The sequence below is a fragment of the Artibeus jamaicensis genome, unplaced genomic scaffold (assembly GCF_021234435.1).
Source record: "Artibeus jamaicensis isolate MK-2021 breed Jamaican fruit bat unplaced genomic scaffold, CSHL_Jam_final contig_415, whole genome shotgun sequence".
Classification (NCBI taxonomy): Eukaryota; Metazoa; Chordata; class Mammalia; order Chiroptera; family Phyllostomidae; genus Artibeus; species Artibeus jamaicensis.
Window position 1 is genome coordinate 18,462,573 of NW_026521823.1, and position 18,774 is coordinate 18,481,346.

Below are 18,774 nucleotides of genomic sequence, written 5' to 3' on the forward strand. Positions count from 1 at the left end.
AATAGTAATGGTTGCACAATAATGTAAACGCTATTAATGTCATTAAACTGTACAGCTTAGAATGTTAAATTTAATGTTGTATATTTTTTACAATAAAAAATGTAGCTAATGTGAGAAATTTTTAATTTCAATTAATTTAAATAACTTTAAAAATTGATTCTTGGCCCTGGCTGGTTTAGCTCAGTAGATTGAGCAGGGCCTGAGAACCAAAGGATCGTGGTTCAATTCCCAGTCAGGGCACATGCCTGGGCTATAGGCCAGTTCCCAGCAGGGACACACCAGAGGCAACCATACATTGATATTTCTCTCCCTCTCTCCTTCCCCTTTAAAGATAAATAAGTAATTTTTAAATAAGTAATAAAAATAAAAATTGATATTTGACCCTGGCCAGTATGGCTTAGTTGGTTGGAATGTTCTCGTAAACTGAAAAGTCATGGGTTTGATTCCCTGTCAGGGCACATGCCCATGCTGGAGGTCCAGTCCTTGGTCAGGGCACACAGAAGAGGAACCAATGGGTGTTTCTCTCCCTGATTTCCCCTCTCTCTAAAATGAACAGGCAAGTCCTTGGCTGAGGATAAAAATAAAATGGAAGTTTTGTAATATCCATTTTGTCAGAAGCTTTCTTTGGAAATATAGAAAACTGTAATCTCACACATTTAATATGCCAAGCCTGGGGCAATGTTAATACGGTTATTTCCTTTCACTATCAGGGGAAAAGTCTTCCATTTTATACCTCAAGCCTAATTTTACATTGTATATTACACAGCCTATCTTTAAACACTCTTCAGTCACACACCAAATAAGTATCTAAATATTTATAGAGTACATACAGAAACACAAATTGAATTCACAGACACATGTTAAATGAAAAGTACATGCTGATATCACCCAAATAGTTTTATTTTTGTCACTGTCAACATGCACAACACTGTGATTGTATCATTACTTTGGCTTCTTTAAATATTACTTAGGTATGCATTAAAAATATGTTTATATTTAAGAACTGTAACATACTAAAGAAGTCCTCTGTAAACAAAACTCCTCAATATATTTTCCTGCTTTCATACATAAATAACCTACAGTCATAAATAATTAAACCATTAACTCTAATAATCTATAAAGTATATACAAGTTTTGGAACTTGAGTGTTCTATGATTTTATAAATAAGAACATGCAGCATTTGCAGTATTTATCAGCAAATAAATGACTTATCATCTCAAGTTCTTATTGTATCCCAATCAACTCTCCCAATAATAGACTTTCCGTGGCACTTGGTAAAGATGCTATCCATTTAAAAAAATCAAAATGGTCATCCTGGCCAGGATGCTCAGTTGGTTAGAGCATTGTTACGATATGCCAAGTTGTAGGTTTGATCCCTGGTCAGGGTACATACAAGAAACAAGCAATGAATGCAAAAGCAAGTGGAACGACAAATCGATGTTTCTCTCTAAAAAAATCAATACAAAACAAAAAGTCAAAATGATTAACAGACTAGATTTTTAACACACTACAGAAGGTTGCCATTTAATTATTACTAAGCTTTACTAAAATCCCTTTGGTTTTTCTGAAGAACAAAAAAATAATGCTACTAAAGAGTAAATATACAATCATTTAAATGGAAGCTAACAAAGTCTAAGATAAAACCAGATTAAATTTGTATTATTAGTTTTGTGAAAAATATTACATTAAGATTCTGTTATAGAAACAGGATCAATGTTTTGAAGAAAATTTCAATTAGTTAAAACTTTTAGAATAAAAATAATGACACAAAAATGATTTTAGAAAGACATTACGGACCCTTTGATTACTTAGGTTTTGTTTAATGACTGAAAATCTTTATTCCTCCAGAAAATAGTAACATATTTGCTGAATGACACTTCCATTATAGTGATTAGATAACTACTAACCATTCAAGATATATTAGGTAAGTACTCAAATTATTTTTACATGATAAAAATAAAAAGACTTTTGTATGTTGAAAATGTTTCATCAGGCATTATTTTTTAGGCCATCATTTACAGAGTATAAAACTAAGAGGAAAAAACATTCTCGATTAACATTCTCATTAAATGATTCAAATGACAAATAATACTAAGCTAAGTACTATCATTACTTTTAAAATCCATGTTTTTAAAAGTTTTCTTTTTCAACCAATACAAAATTGATCTGGTTCACACTATCAACTGCCAAACTTCACATTTAAAAACTAAATATTCTTTATATATTGTAACAACTTTTTTGTGCTCTGGGGAAAAAAACCAAGATTCTGATGTACATAATGAATCTAAATCAAAATTCACAAATGGTGGTTGAAATTCTGTCAACCTTGAGTCCAATGCAACATAAAATCCAGTTATTCTGCATAAACAATTTAAAATTAAAGTTTATAATGAAAATGTCAGCAAGTCGTAACTACTCCATTACTACTAATGCGTCCATTCTACTTCAAACGGGCACAGCAGATGTGCACATCTGAGGGACAGACCGCTTAGAAAATTAAAGCTATCAGCTCTACAAATAAGGAATACATAAATATCAACACTGTAATAATGCCAAAGCATTCGAGCCGTTTAAAAAAGTAAGATGTGATGTAAACACATCTGATAGTTCTCTCTGTAAGCCACTTTTCACTGATTTATAAAGCTACAGTTTTATAATTATTTTAAAAAGGAAAATGTTGCTATACTGCTGCACATAGTAATTTCATTGCACATTCTCAACTACGATGTGATCTTCAAGTCCTCTTGCAGTGCTTCACATCTTATCAGGATTTTTCCAGAAAGTCAGCTTGTCATATTTTCAGCAGCCTATAACAAGAAAGTAAGATTCATTACACTAAAACCAAGGGAATAAATTTGTCCATACCACACTGTCACTAACAAAGGAATCCTCCCTAGCATGTATGAAATGAGTTTTATCAGGATAATGCAGTGGTTTTCACTTTTTAAAGTACATTCAAAGTGTCTTTTAAACTGATAGCTAAGCTGAAAGTAGGAAATTATTTAATCTTAAACAATATAGTTTATGTAAAAATATGCTACTTGAAAAATTAACCTCAGAAGACCTTATCCACAGTCTTAATTAGTTTGTCATTTCTCCATGTTTTCACTGCAGTATGAAAAGGGGATAAGGTGGAATTAGACCTTTCTGTTAGTCTATAAGTTGGAGAAAAAAGAAAAAAATAATAAACTCGTAGCTAATCCTGCTTCACCTACAGTACCAACCATTATTTACGATTAAATAAGATATGAAGAAGGTCTAATCCTGCTTTCCATGACTGTTCTGCAGAAATTCCCAGACACCAAATTATTCATCAATAAATGACTTGATATGCTTTTCTGAAAATAAGAATTTAAACAATTTCTTAATGCCAAAACTGAAAATACTGATTTTAAGTAAGTTTAACATCAGAAACACATGGTAAGCTTTTAATTCATTTATATTTCTACTTCTTAATTAAAACTTGCTTTTAAGTTTTGTCTAAAATTCAGAAGTCTTTCATGAATTTTAGATATCAGGAATACTATAGATAACTCAATCTCAAACATTCCCAGTCAACACAACCTATCATTTATGTATATAGTTGGCTATTCTAAATTAGACTTTTCCTTCTTTGGGTTTACCAAATTCTCAAGAATTAAGACCTATTTTGAAAAATAACAACATGCCTTGTTCTAAGGCTGTATATAGTTTCTTCTTTTTTAACTGTTTAATTTTTAGTTAAATTTAAACAAATTTAAATTAAACTCATATTCAGTATAAGATCACAGACGTTTCAAGCGTACATTTATGTGTACTGATACTAGGTCTGTACATTGCGCTGGGTGCCCACCACCTAAAGTCAAACCATCCTCCATCAGCTTTAGCCACATGCCCTTTCGGCACTCGCTCTGTCGTCTACCTAATCCCACCATCAGTAACATTTACTTCAAAGACTTGAACTAATATACATAACTTTAGGATTTTTAAAAAGGAAACACCTTAACTTTAATGTAGCTTAATTTGTCTTGCCCCAATTTTTATGCTAGTTTTAGAGGTTCTCCTCCAAGACACAGATAATATGTCAAGTATGATACATCAAAAATGAAACAAGTATTTTTACTTAAACTAAATAAGCCGCCAATTTTGTGTAGCATTCATGTTATATGAATGCAGAATTACCTTCTATTCAAAAGAACAGCAATGGCATCCTAGAGACCACTTTAGTTACCGGATGGCCACTAAAGACTCCCCAAATTTGTAAGAATTTGGCCTAGGAAAAACCAGTGTTAGAAGTCTTTTCTTCCGAAGTTCCCTTTCCTGTACAAGGTTTTTTTTTCCTCCCCCCCCACCCAAGGATGGATGGGAAACATATGACTTAATTCCTTGCTTCTTTCTCAACTACAAATTCTACTGCTCCAATGTTCTCATGCTGCAGACCTTCCTACACAGTGAGAGATACATCACTCACCCTAAGATCATAGCACAGGACAGCTACAAGAGAAAGAGCACAGCTTAGCGTATAGGAAGGTATCAATAGCATTATAATTCAGGTAGCACAAACTACGAGATATAGAAAAGCAGGTCTTGCTTAGAACTTCTGAAATTATAATATGTAAATAATTGTCTAACTATAAATACTAACACGAAGGAAACCACAAAAATTCAAGGTTCATAAAAGAATCATTCATTAAAAGTAAGGTCTATTTTTAAAGAAATGCATCTAATCCACAGTTCTATTTATGCTATGGGAGATACCCAAAGGTAGCTTACCTACTGCTGCTTAAAAACTGACCTAACTGGGTGATCTAATTGGGTAGCTGTTACTATAAATGACTTAAATAACTATCAATACACAAGTCTGTGAAAGAGAAAGACAAAATGATTCTAATCAGGACAATTTCTAGGTAAAGATGGTAGAAATGCAGCAGGAACGGTTTCTCCTTACTCTACTTTTCATACCAACAGAAATAAACAAAAAATATGACAAAAAATTTCGGTAGCAACAACCACACAAAAAATGTATGCTTATAAACTTTTGACCAACTTATGCTTATCATTCTTTACCAATGAGTCCCAACCATGATCCAAAGTACCAGTCAATAGAGAATAACCTTAATCTAGAGGGAAGTAACCCAAGGAAGGTTATTCTATAATTCAACAAAACTGAGTATAATAATTTGATTTTTAAAGTAGCTTGATACTATCTAGAACAGTGTTCACTAAATATTATCAATGGTTATCTCCTATGTAATCTTGAATGACTTTTCCTGGCTGGTATAGCTCAGTGGATTTAGTGCAGGCCTGTGAAGCAAAGGGCTGCAAGTTTGATTCCCAGTCAGGTCAGATACCTGGGTTGCAGGTCAGGTCCCCCCAGTAGGGGGCGTGCAAGAGACAACCACACATTGATGTTTCTCACCTTCTCTTTCCCTTTCCCTTCCCCTCTCTCTAAAAAATAAAATAAAATCTTTTAAAAGAATCTTGAATTGACTTTTGTGGCCTTTTTCTAATTTAAATATTTTTAAAGAATAAGCATTTATTATTTTTATAAAAATTACACAGATTTTGAAAATTACTTTAAAGAAAACAAGAAAAGATTCTAACTAGCACTTCTTTGCTGAGACTTCAAGGATCTCCTCCAACACCCAGTTTTAATAAGATACTGGCATTCTGGTTTTAGATTATGGTAGAAATGTGTTTTAAAAGGTTTTGTGTATGTGTGTGTTACTGATCTTCCATTCAAATGGGCAACACTTTTTGATTTATTCAACTTAATTATTCATTTTGCCTTCCTATCAGACCCCGGTCCACTGAATGTGAAATAACCAGTATGCTCAGAATTGAAAACGCTATGCTATTTAGGTAGTTCTAAACCCCGAGCCTAGTACCTGGGGTTTTATTTTGTCTAAGAAACTACTGTACCAAATACTTCTGTCAGTCTCTCTTGCGTGTTCTTTTTAGCCAGGTTATATTTGCCTTTGGTTCCTTTATAGTGCTCAACCTGCATTATAATACAAAAATCTCTACCTGGAAGCAAATGAATTTCCACTCACAGTGGCAAAGATAAATAAGTCATATTTGTAAAATGAAACATGATTATTACAGTAAAGATGTATTACAGCTACATACAACATAAAGGAACCTCACAAACATGTTAAATGAAAGAAGCCAGTAAGAAAAGAATTGTGCTGTAAGATTCCATTTATACTGAGTAGAAAATTTTTATAGAATTAAACTGCAGTGTTTAGAGATCCATGTTTAGTCAATAAAGCTGTCAAAGGGAGTGTCTACCATAAAAATCAGGGCAGTGGTTAACTGGAGGGGGAAGCAGGAAGGAGAAGTCAGTGATGGGGGGACACAAGGGGACTTCTACGGTGCTGGCAATGAGAGATGCATAGACAACTCTCTTCATGGCAAGTGTTTTGTTTACTTTTTAATGTTATTTTAATAATCAAAAGGTTTTAAAGGGCACAAAACCAACAACCCAAATTACTAAAACTTACTGATGAATAACAACGTGAGATGGATAAGTTACACGTTTTATATAGTTCTATTTCCTCAAAGAAAAGAAATAAGGCTAAAGAAAAGCCACTCTGTCCCTAGAAGATTTAAACAAGGCTAACTGAACTTTCAGTTTTCTTGCACAGTGAGTTAGTGCTATATAAACAAGGAAACAATCTCGCCCGAGATTTTAAATCACAGTGTGTGTAAGCAAGACAGGGAACACTTTTCCTGCTCCAAATTTCAGCAGTTAAAAGGTGCCAAATTTGAATTTGACATAAGGCGGTCCTCTGGGCCCATGGTGGTAGTGCAATCCAATTGCCCTCAGCAGTTCCTTGGTCTCTGAGCGCCTGAGTTATTCTTCCCTTGTCCTCGAAAATAAACTCATGTTCACAGGCAGTTAATTCCCATGGCCAATTTCTTGGGGCTGTGGAATGCCCAAATTCTGACAGTCTTCCTTCATTTTGTATGGTACAGGTCCCTTTTGGTCTGACCTGGAAGTGTTCTGTGCTGGATGGCTGACTGCACCTAGAAACCATACACCCACCTTCTTCACCAATGGGTTCCCCAACCACACTCCTGTCCTCTTCTCCCCACTGTGTGGTCTGGACAGGCTTAGAATTTTCCAAGGCAAGTGCTACTTCCTTTTTGCTTACCCTCTTCAATCTCTCATTCCTCTTACATTTTACTTTAAGTAGCAAGAAGATAACAAGCTGCACATCCACACTTTGGAAATTTCTTCAGCTAAATATCCAAGTTCATCACATACAAATTTTACTTTTGTTCCAAACAGTGAAATGTAATTCAGTCAGTGCTCCTTCACTTTATAGCAATGATAGTCTTTCCTCTAGTGACTAATACATGTTCCCCACATCCACTTGAGACTTCACCAGGAGCACTAAAGTCCTTATTTCTTGCAAGATTCTATTCGTAATGATATATGTATTCTCTAAGATGACTGAAGCTTCCTCTACAGCTCTCCTCTCTCTGAGCCCTCACCAGAATCGCCTCTTATGCCCATATTTCTACAAATCATCTCTTCAAGATAATCTAGGCTTTTTCTATCAAGTGCACTAAAACCTCCCAATCTCTATTCATTACCCAGTTCCAAAGCCACTTCCACATTTGTAAGTATCTCTTAGAGCAGCACTCCACTTCCCAGCAGTACACCTGCATTAGATGTCTGAGGCTGTCATAACGAAGTACCACAAACTGGGTAATCTAAAACAACAGAAATCATTCTCCCACAGCTCTAGAGGCAGAGGGCCACTGACTCTCTGAAGGCTCTGGCAGAGGGTCCCCCCTTACTTCTTGTGGCTGCCAGGAGTCCTTGGCCTTCTCTGGCTAATAGATGTCATCACTCCAGTCTCTACCTCTGTCATTACATGGCACTTTCCCCTCCTGTGTATGTGCCTTCACATGGTTCTTTGTGTTTCTGTGTCTAAATGTCACTTGTCCTTATCAGGACATCAGGCATTAATCCATTAATATCTCATCTTAATTTGATTATTCCTGCAGATATATTACTTCCAAACTAGATCATATTCACAGGACCTGGACCTGAGCATATGTTATTTTGGGCAGACATCATTTACCTACCACACAGGGAAAATTCTAAACACTGCTGGAGAAAACAGCTAGGGAAAAAAACATGATTCATGATAATAGCAACTTTGTGATTGGAACATATGCTAAGATAATGGTCTTCAGAATTTCTTCTGATAGTAACAGAAGTTCTTTAATCACGTTTAAGATCTTTCATATAACTTCATCATCAATTACCTTCTAAACAAATCCATCTTTATTTAGAATGAACTAACAATTGAATCTTTACCTTTAGTGCTTCAGTAGCCTTTCGAAGTTCCTTTATAACTGACGATAACGCTTCTGGGTTAATTCCTTGTTCACAAAGCCGTACACAAATAGACAGAGTCTCCATATCTAAGCCAGTATTTAAAATTCTTGAAATCTCAAGCAGAACTGAAAAAAAGATAGAAAAAAATGTTAAGCCCTGGCAGGTATAGTTCAGTGGATTGAGCGCGGGCCTGCGAACTAAAGGATAGCAGTTCGATTCCCAGTCAGGGCACATGCCTGGGTTGCAGGCCAGTTCCCAACAGGGGATGCACAAGGAGCAACCATACATTGATATTTCTCTCCCTCTTTCCTTCCCTTCCCCTCTAAAGATTAAAAAATTTAAAAAAAAGGAAGAAAAGAATGTTAAAACAAAACCTTACGTTTTATTTATTTTTTAAAAGATTGACTGATTTATAGAGAGGAAGGGAAAGAGAAAGATAGGGAGAAGAACATCAACGTGTGGTTTCCTCTCAAGTGCCACCTACTGGGGACCTGGCCCACAACCCAGGTATGTGTGGACCTCCTGGAAGTCAATTTCCTTTGCCAGATTGGGGAAGTTCTCCTTTATTATTTGTTCTAATAAGTTTTCCACTTGTTGCTCTTCCTCTTCCCCTTCTGGTACCCCTATGATTCAGATGTTGGAACATTTAAAGATGTCCTGGAGGTTCCTAAGCCTCTCCTCATTTTTTTGAATTCTTGTTCCTTCATTCTGTTCTGGTTCAATGTTTCTTTCTTCCTTCTGGTCCACTCCATTGATTTGAGTCCCAGTTTCCTTCCCATCACTATTGGTTCCCTGTGCATTTTGCTTCATTTCACTTAGTTTAGCCTTCATTTGTTCCTCTAATTTGTGACTAAAATAAACCAGTTCTGTGAGCATCCTGATCACCAGTGTTTTGAACTGTGCATCAGATAGGCTGGTTATCTCTTGTTCACTTATAAGTATTGGCTCTGGGGCTTTGAGCTGTACTTCTACTTGAGCCATAATGTTTTGGTCTGTTCCTGCCTGTTATGTAGTGAGGGGCAGGGCCTAGGTGTTCACCAGGGTGGGGCAACCCAAGTCACTGGGTTGTGATGCTGTATGTGGAGGTAGGGTCAGAGAGGGAGGGATGGGGCTTGTTCCTCTCTTGAATTTAGATACCCTCTGCTGCTTCCCAAAAGCAAATTGGGCCCTTCTGGTGCTGGTTCCCAGGTGGGTGGGCTTGTGAACGTTCTAGGACCCTGTGGTCTCCCCAACCGACTCTCCTGTGAATCTGGAAGCCTCTGTTGGTACCTCAACCCCCAAAAGTTTTTCCAATCGGTGTTTTTAAGCTTTATTTCCCATTGCTGGGGCCCTGGGTTGCGAGGTCTGTCTCACTGATCGTTTTTAAACCTGCCTGGTTTATCTGCACATGAATGTCTGTCCACAGTCAGCCAGCCGCCTTGTGTGCCTTACTGGGTTTTCGTCCCACACCCGCTCGGTCCACTAACCAGTGCCTTTTCCTGCCGGGACCTCTCTCTGCCGGTCTCTGACTCTGCCCCTCTTACTGGTCTGGATGAATGGTTCGTTGTTGTCGAACTTCTGTACAGTTCAATTTTCTGTCTGTTTTGGTTGTTTTTCTTTCAAAATCTTTGTTGTCCTTAAATTTGGTTGTGCGAAGAGGTAGTGTTTCCACCAATGCCGCCATCTTGGCCAGAAGTCCTAAAACATATTTTTAACTTCATTTTTATAGTATTTCATTTTATTAGTTTCTAAAATTATCTTTCATATCATAAACACTATCACAGAGTAAATATATTGGTCACATTAAACTTTGTTTTTAGAATTTTGTAAATCAATGGTTGATGTGTTATCTACTGTTTTCCTCTACTATTTTCCCTTAGCATTATGCTTGGAAAGTTATTCCCCATGCAAAGGTTATATAATTATTCACCAGTATTCTCTTCTAGCACTTGAAGGTTTATTTCCCCTCTCTCATCCATAGATACTTAAATATGTAACTCCCTGGAATTAGGTTGGAAAATATAATCTGTAACTTTTCCTTCCAGAAATAAGTCAGTTGCCCAATACTATTTATTGAATGATCTACCCTTTTACCACTCAATTTGGATGCTCCCTTTATCACATAGTAAACTGCCATACACCTATGGATTAGCTGCATGTGTCTCTTTTGTCAGCATCACAATTTTAATTCTTAACTTTACATTGCATGAAATGGGTTAAAGAAATCTTTGTTACCTTTCATTACCATAAGCCTTTTCATTCCCTCTGGGAACTTAAAAATATTGATCAATTCCAAAAACAAATTCCATTTGAATTGACTTGAATTATATGAAAACTACCTATTATTTTGGGACAAATGAACAAGTTAACAATGTTAAATCATCTATTAATTTAAATCTTCCTGTATAGTATTCACGATGCTCATGAAATGGGCCTTTCCCAATTTTTCTTACATCACATTCATTTCATCTGTCATTGTTCATTTAAGAGCTTTAAGAAATATATCTTCCATGCCTGTACTTAACTTTTTTTTTAAAGACACATTTTGGTTTTTTTTTAAGATTTTATTTATTTATCTTTAGAGGGGAAGGAGAGAGGGAGGAGAGAAACATCAATGTATGGTTACCTTTCATGCATCCCCTGCTGGGAACTGGCCTGCAAGGAACCAACCTGCAACCCAGGCATGTGCCCTGACAGGGAATCGAACTGTGATCCTCTGGTTCGCAGACCTGTGCTTAATCCACTGAGCTACACCAGCCAAGGCATGTATTTAACTTTTGAACACATGGAGTACAGTTCTAATGTCTTTGTCAGGTAATCTTAACATATGTGGCAATTTTGAGTATGTTTCAACTGACTGAATTTTTCTCATCATGGTTGTATTTTCCTCCTTTGCATACCTAATAATTTTTTATTGGATGCCAGACATTGTGAATTTTACCTTGTTTGCTGCTGGATATTTTCCTATTTCTATACATATACTTGAGCTTTGTAATGAGACGCAGTTGTCTGAAAATAGTTCGATCCTTTTGGGTCTTTTAGGATTTATCAGTCAGGACCAGAGTCCAATTTATAATAAACATAGGGCTAATTATTCCCCATTGTTGAGGTAATACCCTCCTGAGTTCTTTACTCAAAGTCTCATAATTTATGAAGTTTCCATTCTGGTTGGATACAGACACTATTCTCAGTCCTGTTAGCATGGTATACTGCTCCCTCTATTACTTTTGGATGGCTCTTTCCTCCAACTTTTTCGGCACTTTCCTTGCACACATGTGCTATCCAACACTCGGCTAAATACCTGCAGGAAACCTGCAGACTCCGGAATGCTCTCTAGGTGCAGTTCTCCTCTGAGGCGTTCTCCTGCCAGCTCTCTCTGCCTGCTACGGTTTCCCTGGACTCTAAAAGCTCCTTCTGCTCAATTCCAGGTGTCCACTGGGTCCCATCTGGATTCTTCCCCACCCCCCACTCCATTGTGGTCTGGAAACACTCAGAGAGCAGTAAACTGGGGCAACTATCTGGCTCACTTCATTTGTTTCCTCTCTGGAATCACTGTCCTTTGCAATGAAAACCTTTATTCTACATGTTTTGCCTGGATTCTGTTGGTTGTTTCGGGTTGAGGGTTAAATCAGTCCTTGTTATTATACCTTCACTGAAAACAGCCCCTTACCATTTTCATTTTTTCAGTTTTGATATTTCAACATACTAATGTTCTTCAGTTGGATTCATGCTATCTGCTGAATTTATTTCAATAACTCTTTCTGATTTCTAATTCCCTACCATAGTCACTTATTCTTTTTCATAGCTAAATGTTTGTTTACAACCAGTTATTTTTCTGGCCATTGTTTCTGTTTTTATATTTAAGGTTATATTCTCTTCATAAGCCATTTTTGAGATTTGTTTCTTCAGGTATAAGCAAGTAGCAAAAAGAGTGGTTAAGGGTGTGCTCTCCAGAGCTAGACTACCTGGATTGAAATTGTACTTTCATTACTTAGTAGGCAAGGTAACGTCTCTGTACCTTTGTTTCACCATTCTGTAAAATGGGGATAAAACATATAGCATTAAGTATTATAATCCTATAGTTTTATAATCTTATAGAATTATAGGGTTATAAGATTATAATCTTATAATCCTATAAGTGTCATGATATTTATAGGATTGTTGTCAGAATTAATGCATTAGAATGGTGTTTGACATATAGTAGCGTTCGACAATATTTTTTCGTTTTTAATGTTAGTCGTTACATTTATGATTTTCTTCCACCTTAGGTACTTTGTGATCTTTGGCCAAAAGCTGGTCTTCCACAGATTTTCTTAGATGTCTGGATTGGTGATGCGTTCTTGGGTGGGTAGTATCACACTGGCCCCAACCTTCTTCATCAGCCTTTGTGGAAGCACCCTGGCTCCAGACACACAAGACACATAAATGGTATTTCTCAATCCCTAGCCATGGCAGATGGCATCTTTCTGGCCCCCGGCTACACTTGGACAGGGCAGCATGCTTCGTCAGGTTTCATTCCTAATCCCCTGCTGTATTCCCATCTGCTCCTTTCTTTGGGGGTAGAGGTGGACTTCCCTCTTTCTAACCAATGAAGACTTCTCTTTCCTGGTTTTGACCATGGTTGGCTATCCTGATAACCGTATTTTAACATTATTTCCTTTCATTTTTATAGACTTAGAACAGCAAGTTTCAAGCAGTGCTCAATTCCCATCAATTCTGACAGTGAATCATTAATTTATTTAATTTTTAGTTTTGATTGTTTCCATACATGGATTCTATTTCATTCCTGCATATTTTAAGTGATTAGTGCTGATATTCTACAAAATTATTTATTTTTATTTTGTAGTTGGCCACCTTAACAAATTCTACTGAAGCTTCTAACAGTTTTCCTGGTAATTCTCTTGTGTTTTATAGTCAGATAATCATTTCACCTACAAATAATTGTTTTGTGTCCTGATTGTCTCTTTTCTAATCCTGCGCTATATACTAAACCTTTCAAGCAAGCAGTGAAAGAAGATACTTCCAATTTTATTTAGAATGCATTTAACATTTATGTTAAGAATGATGTCAGTTTCATATACCTATCCTTTATCATGTTATAAATGTACTGTTTTCTTTTGCTAAGACTTTAAAATCAGAAAACATGTTGATACCATCTTATCAATACCTTTTCATCAAACACTCAAATGACCAGGTTTTTTTTTCTTTCATTTGTGATATAATACATTATATCAACAAACCATATTAACAGTTAAAGAACAATGAGCCTGGGAAATCCCTACTTTTACAGTTAAGAAGTTAGCAAGCTCTTTAACTGGAGGTAGATGTTACCTCATCCTTCAGTGCTACTTACTGTAAACACAATCCTGAAAAACAGCAGGAGGAAAGAGCAGTCAGGGCTTTGTATTCTTGGCATACAGAGCAAGAATGTATAGGTATCCTCAGGGCTCTGGAAGACTGCATCTTCCAATAATGACTCTACGTAACTTTTGAGGGTAGGCTAAAAGATGCAATCTAGCTTTCTCCTGGCTCTCTGCTGAGACACTCTCCTTTGGAACCCAGCCTCCAAGTGTAAGAAAACCCACATGTTCCAGACAACAGGCCGGCTGAGAGCCCATCTAACAGTCTGCATCAAGTAGCAGTCACCTGAGTGAAGAAGCTTAGAAATGACTCCTGATTCAGCACTGTGTAACTGCAATGCACAAGACACCCTCAGTGCAACCACCTACATGAGCCTGGTTAACAGCCAGAACTGCGAGAGAGAATTTTTGTTGTTTCATGCCATACGGTTTGAGTGGTTTATTATGCAGCAACAGATAACAGTATATATTCTGACCATATTCCAACTCTCCAGCATCATCAATTCCATAATCATGACAAATTAACTCCCTGAGAAATTCTCCTATCCAGTTTTTCCTCATGGTAGACCCTTAGATAGATATGCTTATTCCTGACTTCATGCCTTTGTTTATGCTCTTCCCTCCATACAATTTCACCTCAGTACCTGTATCTCTTCCTTTAGCCTTTTATAGTTCACATTGATCTCTAATTACTAACTTCACAAACTGTCTATAGTATTTCTGTGATATCCACTGTCTAACTGTACCTAATGTATTTTGTGCCTACTATGCTACTGCTGAAAATGTAGTTGTGAACATGACAGGTATGATCCCAGTCTGCATGGACATTACAGTTTAAGAGAAGAAACAGACATTAAAATAATTGATTTCAGTTATGATAAGGAAAATAACATACTTCCAAAACAAATTACAAGAATATCTTACCTAGTTGTGAAGGATACTTATTTATTAAGGAAAGACTTAGTCCAAGGAAGTGACAATCAAGTTTAAACTTCAAAGGTGAATAGAAATCAATTTGACTAATGCAGAGGCAAGAAGAAGGGCAAAGACTAAGGACCAAAAAAAACAGCTTATGCTGGGTAGATTTTGGTAAATTAAAATGATGTGAAAGGTTCACATGAATACAATGTAATTAAAGGAGATAAACAGCTGTAAAATATGAAATGAGACAGGCATGAAAATCTTATACTAAGGCCCAATCAAAGATTTTAGAACTGTAAGATGCTATTAGAAGTTCTAACATGAGAGTGTGACAAACTCATATTTTCATTTTTAAAAGACTTTTGCTGCATAATATTGAGTGAACCTCCAAAAAGGACAGAACACATGTGGAGGAAGAGTCTAATCAAGTTACTGCAATTTTGGTGCAAGACTGGTGGATGGAATGGACAGGAGAAATTAGGACAAGTGGTCAAATCTGAGATGAGTGAAGAATTGAAAGGGCTTAGTGAGGAACAGGAGGTAAGGGAGGTGACAGAAAGCAAAACTGACTCTTAGGTTCCTGTCTCAAAAGAGCAACTAAATGGATGGTGGTAGCATGCACAGACTAAATATACACTTGCTTCTGACTGTAAACTCTCTTAATTCCTTTTTTCCTAACTATTTGGTATATAAAATAGTATTACACAGAAGCCTCTAGTAAGAAAGAAGAACATTTATAATCATAATTGTCAAAAACATAATTACTAGTGGTAAGAAAACTCTGGAATATAAAAAAGAAAAAAGAATTAAAGTATAAAACTATCAATATAGAGCAGAGGTGTCAAACGCATTTTCACTGGAGGCCACATCAGGCTCGTGACTGCCTTCAGAGGACTAAAGTAATTTTAGGGCTGTATAAATGTAATTACTCCTTAACTGTTAAGGAGTTGAAATTACATTCGGCCCTTTGAAGGCAACCGTGAGGCTGATGTGGCCCCTGTTGAAAATTAGTTTGACACCCCTAATATAGAGTATCTAAAATTTCAAAATACTGAAAAGCAAAAGAGACAACTGAGTACAGAACAGGAGACAGGAGTTGACAGAAACTGACATTTTAAAGAGGTAATGTAAGAAGAGAACATTGAGGATCTAAGAGCAAGTGTACATGATCTTATACAATAGACCTTACACTAAATCAGGGCTGGGATCAATCAGGTTCCTTTCAGAGATATCTGTGTAGATTAATAACAATGGCCACTGCTTTCTCCCATCTGAAGTGTCTTTATCAAAATCCTTTTCATTTGCCCTGACCACTGTGGCTTGGTTGGGTGTCATCCTGCAAAGCGAAAGGTCACTGATTGGATTCCTGGTCAGGACACAGGCCTAGATTGCGGGTCCAGTCCCCAGTTAGGGGCGTGTGCCACCCCAAGAGGCAACAGGTGGATTTTTCTCTCATATCCATGTTTCTTTCTTGCATCAATGTACCTTGCCCTCTTTTTATCCCCCTTCACCTCTCTCTAAAATAAATAAGTAAAAACTTAAAAAAAAAACTTTTCATTTTACAATAAAATTACAAACATTTACAGCTGAGTTCTACAATCCTTGCAAATTAGAAAATTAGATCACTATTGGATGACTAATACTGATGGAAGGTAGGTAATAAGAGAACAAACACTACATCTCGAAGGAGGGTAGTCAGACTCAAAAAATTTTGGACAGTTTGGCTCTTATGTATACAATTTAATACAAGTAAATCCCACATTACCAGAATTTCAAATAATAATGATCTCTGAGTAAGTCAGCCCAGAGTCTGGGCAAAGTAAAGTTTTATTTCTGAGAATGAAGAGTGGCACAAAGTGAGATTATAAAATGACTGCAGTCAGGACTTTTCTAGTTCACTGGGCCCATTATTTAAGGCACAAATGTCACTATGCTTTCCTTTGTGCCTCAATCACTAGACAGCATGGAATTGTCTTGGACCCAATTGTGTATTTCAGTGACTTTGCAATAATTCAATTTCACACTTTTTGGAATTGTCTTGGACCCAATTATGGCACAATAGCAAGGATTTTATGTTAAGTGTAGAATTCTAATAGATAAGACAGTATTTGTCACATTTTAACAAATGTTGATCCACTGCCAACCAGGAGACTTTCTTTACCTTCTGGTTTTGTGGACAAACCGTATGAAGAAGAGCAGTGTTCTCTTATCCACACTTTTTCTCCTCCAATTTTAAAAAATATTTATTCTTCTATTGTTATTTCCTATTACTATTTATCCCCCGTATACCTTCTTCCACCTCCACCCCAACTCCCCTTATTTTTTTCCTTTTTAAAAAAATTTGGTCTTGCCCTGGCTGGGTAGCTCAGTTGGTTAGAGCACTGTCCTGATATGCCAAGGGTGTGGGTTTGATCCCTGGTCAGAGCATAAACAAGAGTCAACCAGTGAATGCATAAATAAGTAGAAAAACAAAATTGATGTTTCTCTCTCAGGAAGGATGGGGCACTAGAAGGATGGGTGTTAAAAACAAAGTTCTTTTTGGAAAAACAGAGAGGCAATATTTGGTAAGTAAAAAATTAGATACAAAAGCTCTAATAATACTATATATAATTATTTGAAAAGGAAAGCAGCAGCTGGTGCAGAGAAAACCAGAAGTCTTATCCCAAGTCCCATAAGGAGATGTCTTATGAAGTAGTGACTACGGTGGAGGCAGAGATAGGGCATGAAGGCTCACATGGCTAAGAATGCCATGGGGTTATATTTTCAGAGACACAGGCTGATGAGTGTATCCCCTGGAAAATGCAAAAAGCGATGTTTAACATTCATCAACACTCACAAACGTGGAGTAGAACAAAATGAAGACAAAGACACTTCCAAGAGGGATGACATCTTCTACTACACAAAAATAAAATCAGGAAATTTGTCGCTATAAGTCAATACAGCAACAAATAAAGACAACATGATTATAGTAATAGATGCCAAATTTGATAAAATTCGGCAAATGTTACTAATATTTTTGAAAAAAATGGAAATAGAAAACTAAAAAATAACAATACAGTATCTTTTAATGATTATATGCCTTTTTACCTCATTATCTTATATATTCCCATTATAACCCCAGGAAGTAATCTCATTTAACAACAACAACAAAAAAGACGGTCCATAGACGTTTAAGTAGCTCATCCAAGCTCACCACCAGAGGTACAAAGCGGCAGAGCCAGCATTGGAGGATAGAGAGAGGGGGACTCCAACGCGTGTTTCCGTCTTCCACTACCTGTGTAGGCTCTAACCCGCTTGACTCCGGGCGCGAAGACAAGAGCATACACGCAGAGCCGTGGACACCAGTGTCATCCGTTCCATGACAATACTGGGGCGATTCTGATGATGGGGCGCCTCGTTCATTCACCGAATATATTAAAAGCGCCTACCCGCCTGCCAAGGACAAGCAAATAGCAGTGACCAAACACTGACGGCCACTGTCCGCACGGGGCTTACAGTCTTGAGGCCTGTACAGTCTTGCTCCCCGCCCTGGACTAAGCGGAATGGGCGCCTCGCACCGGAAGTCCACTCCAGTGGGACGCGAAAGAGGCTGGGGGAGCGGGCGCGGCGCGCGCGGCTGGAGCGCGACGGAAGGACTCGAGGGCTGGCACGAGAAAGGGGTGTAGCGCGCGCGGAGGGAGCGCGGGCAGTGTGCCGGCGGGTGGGTGGCGCGCAGGAGCCGGCGCGGTGGGACCGGAACGCCTGGCGCGCGACAAACTACTCAGGAGCGAAGAGACAATTCTCCAAAAACGGGGCCATCAGCCCTCCGGCCCTGGCAGGGCTGTCGGGATGATCTAAAGATGCAGTACGGGGCAGGAAGTGCATCTGAAGTCCTCCTGGGCTCACCCCCGCCTCAGGTCCTCGGCTTTGGGAAGCGGAATCAAGGTCAAGGAGCCGCAACGGGCACTCACCGTCCATGGTCTCCCTCACCGCATTCAGATTCGCTGTCGCAGCCCCCGCCGATGCCCCAGCGCCGCTACTCGCCATGGTTCAGGCCAACGGAGGCGGGAGGAGGGTCTGACCCGGAACTGGAGCGCTTTCCTTTCTCCGAGGCAATCGTACCGCGCGTCCCGGCTCACGCTGGGCAGGCTCCGCCCCTCGCGCTTGTCGCCTGCCGGAGGCTAGGTTGATTTTGAATT

General features: G+C 37.9%; 1 protein-coding gene across 1 annotated transcript; it reads right to left on the reverse strand.

The window, feature by feature from the left end:
- Nucleotides 1-882: 882 nt before the first annotated feature.
- Nucleotides 883-18,733, reverse strand: MZT1 (mitotic spindle organizing protein 1). The gene is made up of 3 exons (XM_037153229.2): nt 18,547-18,733; nt 8,316-8,461; nt 883-2,808 (listed from the first exon to the last, which is right to left on the reverse strand). Exons 1-3 carry the CDS (start codon nt 18,620-18,622, stop codon nt 2,785-2,787), a joined length of 246 nt encoding a protein of 81 aa, XP_037009124.1. The 5' UTR covers nt 18,623-18,733; the 3' UTR covers nt 883-2,784.
- Nucleotides 18,734-18,774: the final 41 nt, after the last annotated feature.